The following is a 19,461-nucleotide window of genomic DNA, read 5'->3' as shown; positions in this document are numbered from 1 at the left end:
TGGAATTATCTGAGCATACGCCGCATGGGTAGGCAACCCCTCGTACACACCCTCTTCACCGCAAGGGCACTCAACTGGCGTCACAGGAAAAATCATTTTCTTACCAAATAGAACGCGTCAAAGACCATTGGGCACCGGACATCTTTTTCTTAGACCCATAGCAACGTTCTATGTGAATTTCAGCCAAATCGGAGGTGGTCGACCGTTTTCGTCGAAAAAAAAGCTAAGGCTATATACATCATGGTTTTTTGCCGTTTTTGGCCAAAAATTTAAAATGGCTCAAATTGCAGTATGTTGTGCTGTAGCACTCCCTCGTGACTCCTGATGCTAAATTGAGGATCATTTCGGCCCTAAACAGTCTATTTCTGGCGAAAAACTGGAATTTTCTGAGCATACGCCACATAGGTAGGCAACCCCTTGTCCACACCCTGTTCACCGCATCTGCGCTCAACTGGCGTCACAGGAAAAATCATTTTCTCAACAAATAGAATGCGTCAAAGACCATTGGGCACCGGACATCTTTTTCTTAGACCCATAGCAACGTTCTATGTGAATTTCAGCCAAATCGGAGGTGGTCGACCGTTTTCGTCGAAAAAAAGCTAAGGCTATACATCATGGTTTTTTGCCGTTTTTGGCCAAAAATTTAAAATTGCTCAAATTGCAGTATGTTGTGCTGTAGTACTCCCTCGTGACTCCTGATGCTAATTTGAGGATCATTTCGGCCCTAAACAGTCTTTTTCTGACGAAAAATTGGAATTTTCTAAGCGTGCGCCGGGAAGGTAGGCCACCTCTCGGCCTTAGCCTCAACACTCTCAACTCTAGTTTGAAGTTCTTTTCGGCCCATAACAGCCGGGGAGGCAGGCAAGCCATTCGACGCATCCCTTCGTTTCCTCTAGTGTGAAGGGAGCTCAGGAATCCAGCAATAAAATAAAACTTAGAATTATTTACTTTTGTACTTTTATTTAAGAAGTGTCACAGCATATACATGTTGAGTACAATGTTAGAGTTTTATAATCACAGGGCTGGATACAGGTCTGGTCCTTACGCTAAATGATTATGATAATAATGGAATGGCTTGAAATCTGAGAGATCCTTCTAAATGGTGGCACTGACACCTCTTTCTGCCCCTCACAACTTGTCAAAACCTTTTAAAGGTGGAAGAAAGTTGCTAAAACACAACCTCCATATGCATGTCCTATTAAAGCCTTATGTTCAGTCTCAGTACTTTAACATCTTGGTATAGTTTACATAAAGGGTACTCTCGTCTTATCCACGATTCAGACTGAAACAACCTCCTGTCTTGCTTTTGATTTAAATATGTTACGGGCATGGCCACACATTCAAGCGTTACTGAGCTTTTGTGCTTGTTTGCACCAATGCGGCTTTTACAAGAATTCAATTTCATGAAAGCAACATAAACTAAATACAAGAGACTTGAAACATCTGAAGAGTATTAAAATAATATTCTGGCACAGTTTGACTTCGTCGATCATCATAAAAGTGATCTTCACTGCTAATGTTAATTAGTAAAAATACTTGCAATCAATATGTGCATACAACAATTACAATAATTTCTCTGTTTCATTTGCATTCTTGATGCATGGACACGGAACAGAGAATTCAACTTGTAAACTCTCAAGGCACCTTGTCTAAATACTGGGAGAATAGTTAGCAATTTACAATAACTCAGCAGTTGGAAAACAAACAATGAAAAAAAGCAACAAATTCATTTAACAAAACAGATCCACTTCAGCAAGTAAAATTCATCATTACATAAAGCGAATTGAAGGCAGTGGACTTGTGATGATACTTCACTCACTAAAGTGGTAGTGTCTAACAAGATCTACACAGAAAAGGCCTGAAAAGGTAGATGTATGATCTCATCTCAACTTAAATTTAAATCTAGAATAACACTCGCATCACAGTCACAATATAAATTAATGATGGTATGGTTCGCTATTTTTAAAATTTACTCTAAAAAGAGTACAAAATAAAATTTCTTGTAAAATAGCATATTCTTACAGGTACAGTTCAGCATGGAAAATGTATAACGTCCTAGCTGCTTCTGGTGGGATTAGTCTGAAACTTTAGCTCAACCCAAAAATGGCCACATCAGCTCTGCAGAGGCACTTTTACAGTAATGTATCTATCTACCTTTCAGTATTTCTTAGTGCCATCTAAGAAAGATATTTTAATGCACAATGCAGACTGTAGTGGAAATTTCTGAGCATCCATGCTCAAATTAAAATATTTTGAGATTTCTTTCTTAAAACTTTTTGTGTCTTTTAGGCAGAATTTTTACGCAAGGGATAGCTTTCTGGTTCTTTCTCTGCCGGAGTTCTTGGAGAGTTCCACTTCTGTAGTTCTCCAGTGCCAAGGAACAGGTAAATAACAGCTCCTAATACGTACACGCCGGACAAAATACCGAAGATGATCTGCCACTGGCCGTAGGAATCCTGAGAACAAAATATTGAACATGAGTCAAAAGTATTTTAATTAAATTCAGAAAGTACCTATCTTGAAACATAGAATATCATGCTAATCTGGAACCAAACTTACATTTTGGTATGTCAGCGAGCCCACCATGAGAGTGGAAACAAAACCACCAGCCGATGAAAGCATGTTCGCCATTCCAAAGATGGTACCTGGACAAAAAAAAATCACAATTAGAAAACAAATTTTTTGTTCACATCAGATGCCTTGGCATAAACTGCGTCAGTGGTAACAATGTTGACCCTAGCTTTCTCCGCTGACAGATATAGCATTTCAGTTCGCAACAATGTCTTTGCTTTCGCTCTCTATTCTTCGACATGTAGGGTGTAGGGGTTGTTGGCTTGGTACACCGGCCAGAGTCAACACGGCTAGGCCGTTTGCTTTGGCGGGGCACAGGGCCCACAGGGTCGATGGAGGAATGGGCGTTGTCGTTGGGGGTGCCGCGGAGGGGGAGGGGGAGGGAGAGAGGCAGGCCAAGGCGGTAGCACTCCCGCCCCGCCTCGAGAACGAAATTTGGAAAAAATAAAGGATTTGCTCACCGGAGAAGTTGGGCGCGATGTCCAGCCCGTTGCCGAGGTAGCCGGCGGTGACGGCGCCGTTGAAGGTGAGGGCCAGGGTGAAGATGGCCACGGAGGCGATCTGGTCGTTGCCGGCGAACACCTGCACCGCCATCAGCAGCCCGGGGATGCCCACGGCTGCGGGGGAAACAAACAAAGTCAGATAGGTTAGAAACGCCCAGGAGAGGTCACCGCTCCGTCCTGGCTGTAGTGCAGAGCCCTGTCTGCGTACCGAAGGTGGTGAACGTCTTGCGGATGGCCGTCGTGCTGATCTTGTTCCGGCTCTTGAGGTAGTCGGCGATCACGCCCGTGCCCAGCGCCATCAAGTACTTGCCCAAGTACGGCAGGCTGGACGCGAGGCCGTTCTGCGGCAAAAGCGAGAGAAATAATCAACTTCAATTTCGAACTTGAGAGAGAGAGAGAGGCTAGATTGTGCGCTTGGAGGTCGCTTCGACGACGGCCAGGCTGTGGTCTAGCCGGTAATGGCAATGGTAACGCGAGAGCGGCATCCGATTCGACAGCGGCGCGCGAAGGGATGCCTACCCTCGCGGCGATTGCGATTGCGATTAATGCCGCCCCACCACGGACCCGCCCGCCAGCCGCTACTCACCTGCTTGATGTTGAAGTGCAGCACCTTCTTCATGAAGGTGGGCAGCTGGTTGACGACGGTGAAGAAGCCGTAGATGCTGGCCACGTGGGTGAGGACGATGGCCCACACCGGGCCGGAGGTGAGCAGTTGGCGCCAGGGCACGGCCAGCGTCTGCAAGCAGCCCAACCGAACCATGAACGTGGAGGAGGGACTTCCCCGGGCCGGGCCGGCAGCCTTCGCTTTGTTTTCACCGTGACACCGTGACACGCATGGCGGCGATGCACCCGAGAGTCGTTTTCGTCGCTCTGTCTCTCTCGCGCCTGTACGGAACGCCCCATGAGTGCGAGGGAGACAGAGCGACGAAAAGGACTCTCGGAATCAGTCTGCAGTGCAGGCCTTGCGAAGGGATCGGTTTCTCCAGGGACACGCTGCGCGTAGCCACGCGGCCCCGGGACGGCGCGCCAAGACCGTTCGTTGCCACACCGCGTGCTCGCGGTGCATACTAAGTGCATGCATTTGGACGGCGCATTGTCAAACAGACAGACACACAGACGGACTCACCTCCTTGTGCGACGCCTGCACGCTGTCGCCGAGGGCCTGCTCGATGAAGCGCCGCTCCTCCATGGAGATGCGCGGGTGCTGCGCCGGCGAGTCGAAGATGAGCACGAACCAGAGGGCGGACCAGAGCAGCGCCACGCCGCCCGTCACGTAGAAGGTGGACTCCCAGCCCCAGGTGGACAGCAGGAAGCCGCACACCGGCATGGTGATGGCCGCGCCCAGGGACGACGCTGCAACACCGAGGACGCAGGTTCAAACACCGGCAGGGCGACTGTTTTCTTCGCGGCGGCAGGGGAGCGGGTTCGAATACCGGCGGGCGACCAGCTTTTTTGGCGTTGTTATTGTTGATTCGTCTGTGATTGGACGCAAAGCCTCCCCTCCCTCTCCCTCCCACACACAGCGCAGCAGCGCACCGAGCGTGTGTCCGCCTTCAATCGACTGGACTCTGACCGAAGATAGCTCCTCTTCCCACGGCGATTTCCACAATAACGCAATAATGTGACTCAAGTGCGGCGGTGGGTTGAGCTGGGTTGAGCCGACGTGCCGCAAAACACACGCGGGTCGCGGGGAAAACGAGGGAGACGAACGACTAGAGCAGAAGATACGTCTGACTGCTGCGGCGGGAAGGGGGTGGCGATACTGGTAGCGGCGGGGTTTCTAGGTTTCTGGGGGCGTCAGCGCGTCAGCGGGGAGAGACAACCGACTCGTCGATACCCCTCGCATTAGGGGCACCCAGAGTACCGCAAGGCTGAAGGCTGATTCCGCGGAGAGTCGTTTCGTCGCTCTGTCTCTGTCGCACTCATGGGGCGTCCTATTGGAGTGCGAGAGAGACAGAGCGACGAAGCGGCTATCGGCTGGTCGCGGCCGAGTCCGGCTGCCCCCCAAGAGCTCGTCCAATAGAGAGTACTCTCGCAAACATGCCCACAAATCACAATCACTAGCCGACTGGGCGACTGGCCGAGCGCCTGTCACACGCCGGTGGAATATCGACTGGCGTTAATAATGAATGGGCCGGCCGGGGTAAAGACCGGGCGCCCTCTGCAGATGCAGCGTCGCGCTGTCTCTCTCGCACTCGCGGGGCGTGGCGCACAGTGGGCCAGAAGACCGGTGGAGGCGGCCAAAACCCTAGACGTGTTTGGAGCTCTAGAGTCGCTAAACAGGACTCGAACCGAACGTGTGACCCCACCAATGGATCGCTCTCCGAACGAGGAATCCATTGGTGGGGTCACACGTTCGGTTCGAGTCCCGTTTAGCGACTCTGGAGCTCAAAACGCGTCTAGGGTTTTGGCCGCCTCCACCGGTCTTCTAGCCCACTGTGTGCCGCAAGGGTGCGAGAGAGAGGAAACGAGGCATTGCTCGGAATCGCCCTACGTCGATGGAGTCTCCCGATCGGGCCGAGTGCGAGGGGGCAAAAACTCGGGATTTTCGTGTACACATGATTCGGAAAACGCAATGATTGCGCATGGTTTTAATTGATTTCATGGCTGATTTTGCCTTATTTCGCGACGCACCAGGGTGATGTTGAGCGTGATTGCGTGTGATTGTGTTCGGAAAGAAATGATTTCGGACTGATTTGGCCTGGTTTCGTGTGATTCTGCCTAATTTCGGTCGACTTTAGTGATTTTGGCTGATTTCGGATTGCTTGATTTCGCGTGATTCTCAATGATTCGCGTGTGATTTCGGGGGCCGTGTACACATGATTGCGCGAGTTTTTGCCCCCTCGGCCGAGTGACAAGAGCTGATTCAAAGTATAACACCGTTTCGGAAATTTGTTGTCTCGCTAAGTGTTTGCAGCCGCGAGCCAAGCCCGTCGTGCTGGGAGTAGAGACCTCTATAGGGCCTTTAGGACGTCTAGACGGGGTCGATCGGGCCAAAGTCCCCTTACAGTGCGCCAGACCGAAGGCCTGAAGGCCCAAAGGGTCAGGTTCGGTCAAAGTCGACCAAATAGCTAACCGGCGGCCTACCGTGCCGTCGGCGGTCTCGGCGCCAAAAGTGGGAGACCACCGCAGGCACACGTCCGAGAAAGAGAGGGCGACAGAGAGACAGAGAGGAAGAGAGAGAGAGAGAGAGAGAGAGAGAGAGAGAGAGAGAGAGAGAGAGAGAGAGAGAGAGAGAGAGAGAGAGAGAGAGAGAGAGAGAGAGAGAGAGAGAGAGAGACAGCGCGACGTGAAACGCGAGCTGATACGGAAGGTCGTCCGCGAAAAGTGGGAGCGGCGGAACCAGGCCGCGAGGCAACGCGCTCTAATGAAGACAAAAATAAACAATTGAGAAAAATACGAATTGTGTTTTGACTCTAATTTTATAAATGCCGGAGTCAATTTGTTTTCCCGCGCGAGGCGAGGGCCTGCGAGGGCTTCACCCGTGGAGCCCCGCGGCGTCGCGTCACCGTCGCGTCGTATCACGTCTCACATGTAACGCCCGCTCCCTCGCTCTTATCGCGGGAGAGAGAAAGAGAGAGAAAGAAAAAAAAATCGCGCGTCGCTCAAAATAAACAGAGCTATGGTGAAAGTACGCGCGCACGTGCACTGACTGAGCGTGCAGACAGAGAGAAAAAAAGAGGAAATGCAAAGAATTTCGGTTAAAAAGGGTTGGCGACAGGGGGAAAGGCCGCGGAGGGGTTTCGCAAGCTTTGGCGCTCCGGTGAAGGATTGCACAACATAAGGGGAAAGGTTCAGCGAAATGGAACGGTTTCCCGCCAACTGAAAAAAAACTCTAGCGCCCCAAACGGTGAAGGACTGCACCAACATATCATGGAGGAGGTTCAGTCCATGAAACGCAATATGCCGTTTCCACACTGAAAAACCAAACGTGGTGTCTAGACCACACCATCTGATGCGGTCAAAATGGCACCCATTTGACCACACCAGTGGTGTGGTCTAGACCACGTTTGGTTTTTCAGTGCACCCTTTGCTTTGACTCGGACTCGGAAAAACGATCGACGAACTGCGCAACTCGACGGCGGTGGTCTACGTGCTGCTCCACTGCAATGAATGGGTGACGCTGCACGAGGCTCTGCAGTCCGGGCCACTGCGCCGCTGCGCCGGGGTTTGGATTCGGTGGACCCTATCGGAGACGCAACGATCAACGAGAGCCCCCCCCCCCCTCCTTTCGGAAGTAGTAGTGAACGTCAGTCCAGAGAGCCCAGTGTAGCCCAGTGTGCCCAGCGGACGGCCAGTGGGTGTGGCTGCCGCTCGCTGTCCCTGTGACACCCGCGGCCAGAGGAGGCGGCCAAAACTCTAGACGCGTTTTGAGCTGCAGAGTCGCTAAATGGGACTCGAAGCGAACGTGTGACCCCACCAATGGATTCCTCGTTCGGAGAGCAATCCATTGGTGGGGTCACACGATCGATTCTAGTCCCATTTGGTGACTCTGGAGCTCAAAACGCGTCTAGAGTTTTGGCCGCCTCCACTGGTCGTCTGGCCCACTGTGACCCGGCGGCTTCCTTGAGGTCGTTTGGGGTCGCCCGTATGTGCCCAGAGCGCCTAGAGCAGCCTAGAGCGGCGCGGCGGGCGGCCGGCTCAGCGCAGTTACGGCGCTCTTGGATGCCAGTGCGGCGACCACAGGCAGCACACTGTGTGCTGACACTGGCCGACACTAGCCGACACCTGTAGCCTTAACGAGTACAATGTACACACACGGCGGCCCGGGCAGGGGCGGCCACGTGCCACGAGAAGCAGGCCAGCCGCCGCCGCCGGGTCACGACAACGCCCGCGACTTATCGTCGCGTTGGTACCGGGAACCGCCGGCGCGGCCCCATCTCTATGGCAAATTAGTCGGTCGGCACCGCGAAAGCCTTCACGACTTTGTGGACGTCGTGTGGCGGTCCACAGTGGGCCAGAAGACCGGTGGAGGCGGCCAAAACTCGAGACGCGTTTTGAGCTCCAGAGTCGCTAAACAGGACTCGAACCGAGTGTGTGACCCCGGATTCCTCGTTCGGAGAGCAACCCACGTTCGGTTCGAGGCCCATTTAGCGACTGTGGAGCTCAAAACGCGTCTAGAGTTTTGGCCGGTCTTCTGGTCCACTGTGCGGTCCTTGCGCCGCTTGCGGTGACTCACCCATCATGTTGGACATGAATTTACTGCGGTCGGCGGGGGGAATCCAGTGCGCCGCCATGGGCAGCATAGCGGGCCAGGTGACGCCCTGAAAAACAACACCAACAATTCAGGAAACGAAGAAAACAACAAGGAAAGGACAGCCACGCTCAACGGATGGCGCATTTTGAAACAGCTCTTATTTCTCCTCTACTTCTTCTTCTTCTTCTTCGAGGGCAACAACTGCGTGACGGGCGTGTTGTAAGCTAGAGCCTGATGTACAGTACACCTGGCGGTCAAGAGCAAACGAATACAAAAGGCACACATTTAAGCTAAGAGCGTCTGCCTGCCAAATTGGCGCGGATTCGTGTTGACGTCCGGGGCGAACGGACAGCCAGACGGACGGACGGGCCGGGGCTGAAGTTGAAAACAGTGCAACGCGGCTAGGCGTCACTTGAGCAGCGACTTAGCCAATTAAAGCAGTGATGTCACGGCCTGCCTTCGCATAAATTCCTTCACCCGACACTCTAATTTTTGCAAATTACGTTTTCGTTTCGTCTCGGAACGCACAGTGGGCCAGAAGGAGCGGCGCAGGCGGCCAAAACTCTAGACGCGTTTTGAGCTCCCGATCGCTAAATGGGAGTCGAATCGAACGTGTGACCCCACCAATGGGTTCCTCTTTCGGAGCGCAATCCAGTGATGGGGTCACACGTTCGGTTCGAGTCCCATTCAGCGACTCTGGAGCTCAAAACGCGTGCGGGATTTTGAGCGCCGCCACTGGCCGGGCGACGGCGGTACAGTACTCACCAGCAGGAAGCCGATGACGGCCCTCAGGGCGACCAGGGCGAGGTACGACAGGTTGGCGGCCGCGGGGGTGATGAGGGTGAGCAGCGAGGACACCAGCATGGACACGCCCAGCACCTTCCTGGCGCCCACCACCTCGGCCAGGCGGCCGCCGGGCAGCTCCGTCATCAGGTAGCCCCAGAAGAAGGAGCCCAGGATGAGGTTCTGCTTGTGGGCGTCCCACGCGAACCACGTGCGCCCGTCCTCGTCCACCACGCGCTCCATGGCCTGCAAGCAGAGGGAAGGCCCGAGTCACTGCACTGCAAGGTGGAAGCACACACACAGACACACTTTCGCTCATACACACACACACACACCACACTCACACACACACACACACACACACACACACAGACGCGCGCACGTGCACACAGACAGAGACCGTCTCCGGTGTCGTCTGCCAATCGCTGTCCGATAAGGGAAGTTTCCATGATGCAATCGATCAAAAGTAACGAGACGAACTCTGTGTGTGTGTGAGTGTGTGTGGGAGGGGCGAGGGGTTACAGGGCACGGAGACAGCGCCACACGCTTACGAAGGTCGTGCGCTCGCGTGCTTTCGGGGGTCTGTCTGTCTGTCTGTCTGTCTGTCTGTCTGTCTGTCCTGTCTGTCTGTCTGTCTGTCTGTCTGCCTGTCTGTCTGCCCGGCACGTGCTTTGCTCCAGTTCCTCTCCACTTCCGGCGACCGGCTCGTATCGCGCGTTTTGTTTCTCGTTTCACTGTTTCCCGTCGCGCTGCTAAGTCCCCATAAAAGATCGCGCGAGTGTAAGTCTCCCCCCAATCGTCGCGCCGATAAGTCGGCACACAAAGGCGTTATAAACAGTAATTAGGTTGGCTGTCGATGACCGGCTCGCCGCGGCCCGGCGGCATGGCCGGGCATAGCGGGGGCGGAACGGGTTGCAACACTCAGAGTCCTGTCTCTGTCGCACTCACGGGGCCTCCCCTGCAGGTGCGAGAGAGACAGAGCGACGGAAACGACTCTCAGTCTGCAACAACAAATGGGGCAACGAAAACAAACTGCGGTCCGGGAGTCGCAAGCAAGCTTCGCGTCGGCCGGATAGTATGTGTGATCCAACACCTCGACACACAGTGGGCCAGAAGACCGGTGAAGGCGGCCAAAACTCCAGACGCGTTTTGGGCTCCAGAGTCGCTACGTGGGACTCCAACCGAACGTGTGACCCCATCAATGGATTGCTCTTGGAACGAGGAATCCATTGGCGGGGTCACACGTTCGGATCGAGTCCTGTTTAGCAACTCTGGATCTCAAAACACGTCAGGAGTTTTTCCCGCCTCCACCGGTCTTCTGGCCCACTGTGCGACACTCGTCTATAGCTCGTTAGTGCTAACTGCCCCCTGACGAGGTCCAGGGCGGCGCGCTGGACGGGGCCGAGGTTACGCCGCTGGAGGTGTAGTTACTGGTGTAGCCGCGCGACTCGACTGCATACAGTCGCGCTAATGAGCCTTTAATTAGTTCCCCGCGACTCTTCGCCTCGTCCGAGTCCCCTATCGTCATCCCCGTCATCCCGCTGGATTAAGGCGGCGGAACCTTATCGTGCAGCCGCCTCGAGGATCGTCTGTCTCTCTCGCACCCCGCGGCCCGCCCCGTGAGTGCGACAGAGACAGAGCGACCGAACGATCCTCTTCGGATTGGAGGGGCGCGCCGAGGACGCCGACGGCCCTACCCCAACGGGCCCAACGCGGTGCGCGCTAGAGAACAACAACAGGTCCCTCTTGAGCCGATGACGGGGGAAGTCCCACCTCCACTTTTCCTTCCACGGGGGAATATATCAACTTTATTTTTCACATCGCCGAAAACATTTCGCGGAAGCTTGTTGTTTGTCAACACAGCAACTGCACCGGAACGTGGTTGGGTTGCGCGCGCTGCTGGCCGACTACATGACACTGTCACTGCTGTCCAGTCCAGCCAGCCAGGCCGGCCGGACCAACCTGGCCGCGCCCAGCAAACGGACTCCGAGAGTCGTTCTCGTCGCTCTGTCTCTCTCGCACCCAAACGGGGCGACCCGTGAGTGCGAGAGAGACAGAGCGACGAGAGCGACGCCCAGCACCTGCCCTTGTTGCTGGGAGCATAGAATAGATCGGCTGCCCTTGACCCCGATGGGCGGGGCGTGGCGTGGGATGTGCCTCGCTCTGTCTCTCTCGCACCCACGCGGGGCGCCCCACGAGTGCGAGAGAGACGATCCGATCTCCACGTGTTTTATGGCCGATGTGCAGCGCCACTGGAGAAAACCGCTTCGGGAGGCTGGACAACAACATAGTCTGTGATTATCAATTCATCGATTCACTCGGCCGACCGCGGCCAGGCAATCGGGCACTGCTGCACTGCTAGACTCGGCCACGCGTCGTTCCCCTGAAGGGGAGCCGGGCGCTCTGTCTCTCTCGCACTCATTGAGCGGAGCAACGAACCGCCGGCGGTCCAGTCAGCAGCGCGGCTCGCACGTGCCGGCGGTGCACAGTGGGCCAGAAGACCGGTGGAGGCGGCCAAAACCCTAGACGCGTTTTGAGCTCCAGAGTCGCTAAATGGGACTCGAACCGAACGTGTGACCCCACCAATGGGTTCCTCGTTCGGAGAGCAATCCATTGGTGGGGTCACACGTTCGGTTCGAGTCCCGTCTAGCGACTCAGGCGCTCAAAACGCGTCTAAAGTTTTGGCCGCCTCTACCGGTCTTCTGGCCCACTGTGGGGCGGTGCCCGCGCCTCGGACGTGCAGTTTTCAACAACTTGTCAATGGCCAGGCCGACGACGGCACCGCCATTCTCGGACTGACGGTGTCTACTCGTGTCGACACACGCCTTGCCGGGCACCGCGCCGCGTACCTCCACGGGCTGCTGTGGGATCCACGCCGGCCGGCCGGCTGCTGCCCTATCCGGGGAAGCTGGAGCGGCGTGGCGCGGAGCGCGGGAGCGGCACCGAGAAGAAGGCGATCAACTCCACAAAACACGCACACACACGCCAAAATACTCACTCGCGTTCACGCACACATACACACATTCTCACGCTCTTCCAGCGCCGCTCGGCCTTGGCCCAGAGCACGAAGAAAAACAAGAAGGAAACAAGGTGTGTGTGTGTGCGTGTGTGTGTGTGCGTGTGTTCCAAAAGGAGTGCAGCGGGGCAGGTAGTCATAATTCTGCCCCAGTCAGAGACAGAGAGAAAAGGAGGGAACGCCCAGGCTGATTCCGATTCCGTCGCTCTGTCTCGCGAAAGTGAGAGAGAAAAAAATTGAGAGAGAGAGAGAGAGAGAGAGAGAGAGAGTCCCTTACCGCCGTGCTGTTGTCTACCACCGCCGCCGCGGTGGCGTTGCTCTTGGCCACCATCTCGACGATGGCGATGGTGAGGTTGACGCGCAGCATGTAGTTGAACATGAAGCCGAAGAAGACCATGAGGTTGAGCACCTGCCGGCAGTTGAGCGTGAGGGCGTCTGCAAAGCAAAAAACCAAAACCGAAGCTTCGCGTCAGTGCTGCGTATCGAAATGCATTCACATCGAGATTTCGAAGGTGGAACTCGAAAGCAGGACTTCAGGATCATCACTGGCGATTTAGTACAGTACAGCCTCGGTACAGATCGAGCTGCGCTACAGTGTACTAACACGGTCCTTTCAATATTTTTTTAATTTTTTCATACAGGAAGATTGAAAACATTTCCGTGTGGGTGAATGACACTGAAGCACAGTGTGGCCAACAACGCGGACGGGAAGTGTAACGTTACCTCGTTACGTTGGCGTTTAGGCGATGCGGCTCTGGGTCAGCAGGTCGCCATTCAAGCAGCCCGTTTTGACTTTCAAACCGCCGCGTACGCAGACGGCGGGGCGTATCTTCCCCCCCCCCCCCCACACACACACACACACGTCGCGAGCCGCGCGCCGAAGGGACATCTCCGGTTGGGTCGCTAACGTAAGCTCATAGACCATCATCCATGCTTGCCTCAGGAGGGTCGGGCAGCGCTTCGTGTCGCTCCGTCTCTCTCGCACCGCCGTACAGCGCTCCGTGAGTGCGAGAGAGACGGAGCACAGTGGGCCAGAAGACCGGTGGAGGCGGCCAAAAACTCTAGACGCGTTTTGAGCTCCAGAGTCGCTAAATAGGACTCGAACCGAACGTGTGACCCAAGGGGTTACCAACTCAAGATTTTCATGTACACTGATTCCATTTAGAGTTGATTACATGTAATTTCTTTTGATTATTATTATTATCAGGATTAAAGGCGCTATTATTTTTCCATCGGAATACTGGGGGCCATTGAGCGCAGACCTCGGAAATGGTAAGTGTCGGAATCAATTGGGTTTTGGGAGCTACTGCCAATTCAGTTGCGGTCACAGGCCTTCCTCGACGCCTTCTATTCGAAGACCCTACTCTTTTATGCCCCCCCTGGGAGGCTTTGCCGCGATGTTTGGCAGCAGCGGGGCTCCAGGGACAAAAGGAGAAATTCGAAAATCACCTTTTTCTGATTAGAGCGGTCACTGCATCAAAGAGTTGCGGTCAAAGGGCCCCACGACGCTTCTTGTGGACCCATCTTTAATGTCCCGCCTCCGGAAGGCTTTGACCGCTGATAGTTTCGGAGCAGTGGTCTCGCAAAAATGGACAAAAAGTGAATGAATTTCAGAAAATTACCGATTTTGCTGACTTTGAGCGGTCACTGCATCCAATTTAGTTGCGGCCAAAGGCCTCCCTCGACGCCTTACTATTGTGAAGACCCTACTCTTTAATGTCCCGCCTCGGGAAGGCTTTGACCGCTGATAGTTTCGGAGCAGTGGTCTCGCAAAAATGGTCAAAAGTGATTGAATCCCCGAAAGTATGATTGTCATTTCGTTGGACGATGTTGATTATTGAACTGATTACCAACTAGACGTGCAATGATTATCTTGAGTTGGGTACCCCTTGGTGTGACCCCACCAATGGATTGCTCTCCGAACGAGGAATCCATTGGTGGGGTCACACGCTCGGTTCGAGTCCCTTTAATCGACTCTGGAGCTCAAAACGCGCCTAGAGTTTTGGCCGCCTCCACCGGTCATCTGGCCCACTGTGCGGAGACGGTTTGGAATGGGCGTGCTGGCGCGGCGCCAGCTTGGGTGGCAGGCTAGGCCAGTGCCTCCAGCCGCCCGAGCAGGCCGAACGCCCGGCCCGTCGAGCACGCGTGCCGCGCGGGTTGCCCAACCTGCCGGGCTTTCGCCGCGCTGTCTCTCTTCTCTCGCACGCGTGCGCGCACGGGGCGTTCCGAGGGTGCGAGAGAGCGCGCCTTTCGGTCGGGTATGGCGCGGCAACAATCGTGATAAAAGGACGTTGGTGCGGAAAGTCTGATGAAACTGAATCGGGTCTTGTCATCATGCGTCCGCGACGTCCGCGACACGGGACTAGCTCGTGGGGATATCCAAACCGAACCGCCAGCCAGGTGTCAGGCGGCTCATCTTTGATAGAGTGCGGCGGTTTGCGAAAACGCGCTGATCCAAGTGACACGGCGACACGGCGACGCGACGCAGTGGGCCAGAAGACCGGTGGAGGCGGCCAAAACTCTAGACGCGTTTTGAGCTCCAGAGTCGCCAAATGGGACTAGCATCGAGCGTGTGACCCCACCAATGGATTGCTCTCCGAACGAGGAATCCATTGGTGGGTCACACGTTCGGTTCGAGTCCCATTTAGAGACTCTGGAGCTCAAAACGCGTCTAGAGTTTTGGCCGCCTCCACCGGTCTTCTGGCCCACTGTGCGACGTGGAGACGGAAAACAACCAGGCGACCGTCTCGCTCTGTTTCTCTCGCACCCCTACCGAACGCCCCATGAGTGCGACAGAGACAGCGACACTTCGGCAGGCCGCCATGAGGGCGATTCCGGGATGCGATTGTCCGAGGGGGAAATCACTCGCGTAATAGTCGGGTCACCGATTCATAGTATTACGCGTAATAGTAATAGCGTAATAGCCAATTTTTTTTTAAAAATCCCCTATTTAGAGTCTGATTTTAGCCTAAATATGGATAATTTCAAGCGTAATAAGCCTTCTGTAATAGCGTAATGGAACGTTATAGGGAGTAGTCGGGTCACAGTTTTTAAGAGTGATTTCCCCCTCGCGATTGTCCGGGCCAAATTGTCAGCCGGGCCGCGACGCACTCTCCTACAGGACAAGTTCAGTCTGCTCTACACACTTCGGCGGAAAGGAAAATGAGAAAAAAGTGAAGCCTTGACGTCGGCGTGAGCGAGGAGACCGTTAGCAGCAGACATGTGGCGACATAGTAAAGAACTACCGGCCCAAAAATAAAAGCAACAAAACGCGAATCGGACGATCGTTCCAACACGGTCTTTCTTTTGGCACCTGGAACGCGTGGCTCTTCGATACGGCGAGTCCGCCGAAACGAGAGGAAAGAGACCGTGGACGCGCGACGCGCACGCACGCTGCCTCGACTCGGCGGGTCGCCCAGGTCGCCCAGGCTACCGCGAGGCTTGTGCAACCCCGTGTGTACCGACGCCACCCCTTGTGCCTTTCGATGTCAGCCCCGCTGCCCGGCCGGCCGGCCCTGCGTAGCCCTGCGGGCTGGTTGCGAACCACTGCGCCGTCCTTCTCGCACTCGAGGGCCGCGAGGGAGACAGCGACGGAGCCAGTCCACTGGGAGGGCGCTTTTGGCAGGCGTCGTTCGCGGCGCGCCACGCCGGCCGGCCCGCAGCTGTCCTGGTGGCGGCGCGTTGACGTCCGAAGCGCCGCGCCGCCGCCACCTCCCCCCGCACACCGTCGCCGTCGAGCCCCGCGGCAGACTCATTCCGAGAGTCGTTTCCGTCGCACCTAGACAGGACGCCTCACGAGTGCGAGAGACAGAGCAGTGTGCCGCTGGCCGCGGGACGGCGGGCGGGTCGCGGACACCGCGGACCCTTCCGGACGCGACGGTTTTGGTGCGGGTGCCCGGCGGTGGCAGCGGCGGCGGTGGCCGGCCTGTCGTGTGACGCTACCCCGACGTCACCGCCGCGGGGAGCGGGGAACGGGTTGGAGGGGGGGGGGAGCCTGGTCGGGCCCACCGTCCTTGGCCAATGAGCGACGAGCACCGCTGCAGCTCTCTTCACGTCACAACTCCCCGCGCCGCGCCGCGCCGCCCCGCTCGCCGAGCCACTTTTAACCCGCACAAAGCGCGCCTCACTTCAAGTGATCCCCCTCCCCCTCCCACCTGTGGAGGCACAAAAGGACTAGGAGACCAGGACTACTGGGTTCAAATAGGCAACAATCCTTTTCTTTGCGATCCGCGGCGTCGCGGCGCGAGCACAAAGCAGAGCGGCGACGCGTCAATCCTCTTGGCTCGTTTCGGCGCTGTCTCTCTCGCACCCCTGCGAAGCGGCCCGTGAGTGCGAGAGAGACAGAGCGTCCGTCGAACGCTTGGACGTGGAAGGCGCTGCGCGCGCTGCGGGTGCCCTTGGCGGTCAGGTCCTTCGGCCCCTCGGTCGGACTTCAGGACGTTGGCAGCATGACTGATTCCGAGAGTCGTTTTCGGCGCTCCGTCTCCCTCGCACTTCTACGGGACGCTCCGCGAGTGCGAGAGAGACAGAGCGACGAAGACGAGCCTCGGAATCAGTCGGCAGGAGCCCTTGCCACTTTCTCGTGAGTCTTGGAGGGCGTGGCGGAGCGTGGCGGCACGACGCGCCAAGGACTCACGGACGCCGCCAAGCCCAGCCAAGCCGCCAAATCGCAAGCCTGGCTGGCACACTGGCTTCGGCACTCCGCCCGAAGCAGCGCCCCGAAGGCACCCGACGGCACCCGAAGGTACCCGAAGGCGGGCGTTCAAAAAACACGATTGCACCCCTCGACGACACCGGCCGCCGGGCCCTCTGGCAGAGCTGTTCGTTCGGGGTGCTGTGCGTCTTGGAGACCGGCGCGAACGGAGCTAGGACAGTCCTAAGTTGTGCTGACGTAACGTCCTGCCTCGAATAGACCACGTCAAACTGTCCGCTAGCGCGAGCGGCGTCCAGGGGCCGGGTTCGAATCCCCGCCGTCTCTTTCCATTTTTATCGCTCACTTACCTTTCATTCTGGCGAGGCACCCCTTCTGGGTGGAGGACGTCATGTTTCCCGGACTCGGCGCGGGGCTATTCCTGCAACAGCACGAGTGCAAGGGCGTCAGGCACGTGTGGCATCGATCCTGCTGCTAGGTCAGGGTTCGAGTACTGACGCAGGCGATTGATTTTTTTTATTTCTATCTCCGCCATCGGAAGGTGGTGTGGGAACTTCCACGCTTGGCGACCGTACCAGCTGCGGGCTGTTATCAGCTTCCCATAACCGGGAAAGGGGGAGGGGAGTGGGGGCTGGCGCCGACCCACCTTGCAACACAATTCAAACGTGGGGGACCTCGGCTGCACTTACTTAGTGTGTACACACGCCGCTACACCGTATACGCATCACGACAGCGAGAAAATGAATGAAAATGCGGGAGAAAGCATCACCGTTACTCACATACTGCCCCTCCACCACAAAAACTAGAGTAAACAAGTTGATTTGTCGTCCCTGGCACGCGCGAAGTATGCAAGGACGCCCAGGGTCGCTGGAGCTGGGCGACGACGCGACCACGGCCGTCGCAGAGGGTGACCTGACAACCTTTAATTGACGCTCTAGGAGCTCTAGGAGGAGGAGACGCCAGTCCTATCCCGTCCTGTCACCGTCCGCCCGTCGGCGGCGGCGGCGCGAGGGGGAGGGGGAACGATCCAGAAGATGATCGCAGGTTGGCTATTCCGCGTGGCTTTACTGTGACCGATAACCAAGACGGTCGGTCGCCTTTCCTCCAGAGAAGACCACACCACACGACGTCCGTCGCCTAGACGCGTCTGGAACGTGCCTCTTCCCGAACGCGCGCGTGCTGTGCCGCTCCGTAGCGGCCAGAGTGAATTAAAAGGCCCTCTGAGCGATATGGAACTGAGGCCCACTGACTAAACTGGAACTGTCACGCCAGTCGGACCGCCGCACTCGCAGTGTCGTGATGTTTCTTGAGTGGACGCGCACCCACGCCACTGTCCGTCGCTTTACCTGGGGGTGAGTTGCAGGACGGGCCGCAGTACCGCCTCGCGCGCGCACCGCTCGCGAACTGTCAGAGAGGAGGGCGCGGGGCGACGCGCGTCTCGGAGCTTTGGCGGGAACGGGAACGGCAACGGGAACCGGCTCGGCGAGGCGAGGCGAGGCGAGGAAGGACTGCACTCGTCGGATCGCGCCCAGCGACTGAGGAGCGGGGCGCGAGCCACACCGCACCGCACCGCGGGCCTGAGCCGGTCCGGGCCTAGCAGCTCGATCTCGAGCAGTGCGCCCCCTGCCTCTCTCGCACTCGCGGGGCGTCCCGTTGGCGCGAGAGAGACAGAGCGACGAGACGACTCCTCGGAATCGCTTGGTCGCGGGGCTGTCTGCCTTGCCCGCGGGCGGGGTGGGCGGTGTACAGTGGGCCAGAAGACCGGTGGAGGCGGCCAAAACTCTAGACGCGTTTTGAGCTCCAGAGTCGCGAAATGGGACTCGAACCGAACGTGTTACCCCGCCAATGGATTGCTCTCCGAACGAGGAACCCATTGGTGGGGTCACACGTTCGGTTCGAGTCCCATTTAGCGACTCTGGAGCTCAAAACGCGTCTTGAGTTTTGGCCGCCTCCACCGGTCTTCTGGCCCACTGTGCGGTGGGTCGTCTGCTGGGTGGGCCAAGCGCGCGAGCGAGGGGTACACCACTCTGGGTAATCGTGTGTGCACGTCGTCCAGTAATCATTGTTGGTTATCACACGGCAAAACTGGCTATTTTCACTGTGTTTATCGGATTTTGGGGGTTTGACTTGTGAAAGTAGGTCAAAACTGCTCTTAGTTGGCCAAAATTATAGTTTTTTTTGAGTATTTTTGTAGGAAATAAATGGTGATCAGTAATCCTGTGTTCACTCCTGAGCTGAAAGGTGGACCCCTCGGGTGCGAGGCCTGCGGAGTGAGGGGACCGCGTGGACCTAGAGATCTGGGCACACCACTGTTAATTAATGCGCCAAATTCATATTGGATTGTGTGCTTGCAGGAGGGGTTGTTGGGATTGTGTAAATAAGACTTCGGTTTAAAATTCGACAATTATAATATATTGTATTATGAATGAAACATACAAAACGAATCTGAGAAAAAGAATGATTCTGGCAAAAAGAAAAAGAAAACAAGAAAGAAATAGCTTTAAGCTTTTTCCCCTTACATACCTTATATAAAAGGACATTCAAATGACCATCAGTTACCCCATATCCATTCGAGCCATGTTACACATTTTGTAGTTGAGCAAAATACAGATGTTTTGAAAGTGTAGAACATGTTCAATGACCTTGTTCTAGCAGCAATGACCTGGTATGATACCAGCACTGTTTAAATATACTTAACATTAGAAATTTTATAATATAACAACATATCATTATATATGAA

The 19,461-nt window shown here is 55.8% G+C and overlaps 1 protein-coding gene across 2 annotated transcripts; it reads right to left on the bottom strand.

Moving 5' to 3' along the window:
* Window positions 1–940: 940 nt before the first annotated feature.
* On the bottom strand, window positions 941–18,256 carry LOC117647107 (sialin). Of its 2 annotated transcripts, none has more exons than XM_034388630.1 (11): window positions 17,501–17,975; window positions 17,072–17,142; window positions 12,348–12,505; window positions 9,037–9,300; window positions 8,254–8,338; window positions 4,201–4,427; window positions 3,661–3,810; window positions 3,283–3,415; window positions 3,033–3,188; window positions 2,560–2,645; window positions 941–2,456 (listed from the first exon to the last, which is right to left on the bottom strand). In XM_034388630.1, coding segments are annotated over exons 1-11 (1,503 nt in total). In that variant the 5' UTR covers window positions 17,503–17,975; the 3' UTR covers window positions 941–2,285. The 2 variants fall into 2 exon arrangements, with proteins under 2 accessions (XP_034244521.1, XP_034244522.1); XM_034388631.1 differs by lacking the exon at window positions 17,501–17,975 and adding an exon at window positions 18,068–18,256 and having other exon boundaries at window positions 2,286–2,456.
* Between the last annotated feature and the right edge of the window lie 1,205 nt (window positions 18,257–19,461).

Source organism: Thrips palmi, unplaced genomic scaffold (assembly GCF_012932325.1).
Source record: "Thrips palmi isolate BJ-2018 unplaced genomic scaffold, TpBJ-2018v1 HiC_scaffold_2, whole genome shotgun sequence".
Lineage (NCBI taxonomy): Eukaryota > Metazoa > Arthropoda > Insecta > Thysanoptera > Thripidae > Thrips > Thrips palmi.
Note: the sequence above shows the minus strand (reverse complement) of the source record. Positions and strands in the feature narration are given on the sequence as shown.

Bases quoted from the DNA above. Each gene is read 5' to 3' on its own strand.
- LOC117647107 (XM_034388630.1), bottom strand. The intron at 3,811-4,200 runs GTGAGTCCGTCT...GGCTGCTTGCAG, and splicing joins TGCAGGCGTCGCACAAGGAG to ACGCTGGCCGTGCCCTGGCG. The intron at 3,189-3,282 runs GTACGCAGACAG...TTTCCCCCGCAG, and splicing joins CAAGACGTTCACCACCTTCG to CCGTGGGCATCCCCGGGCTG.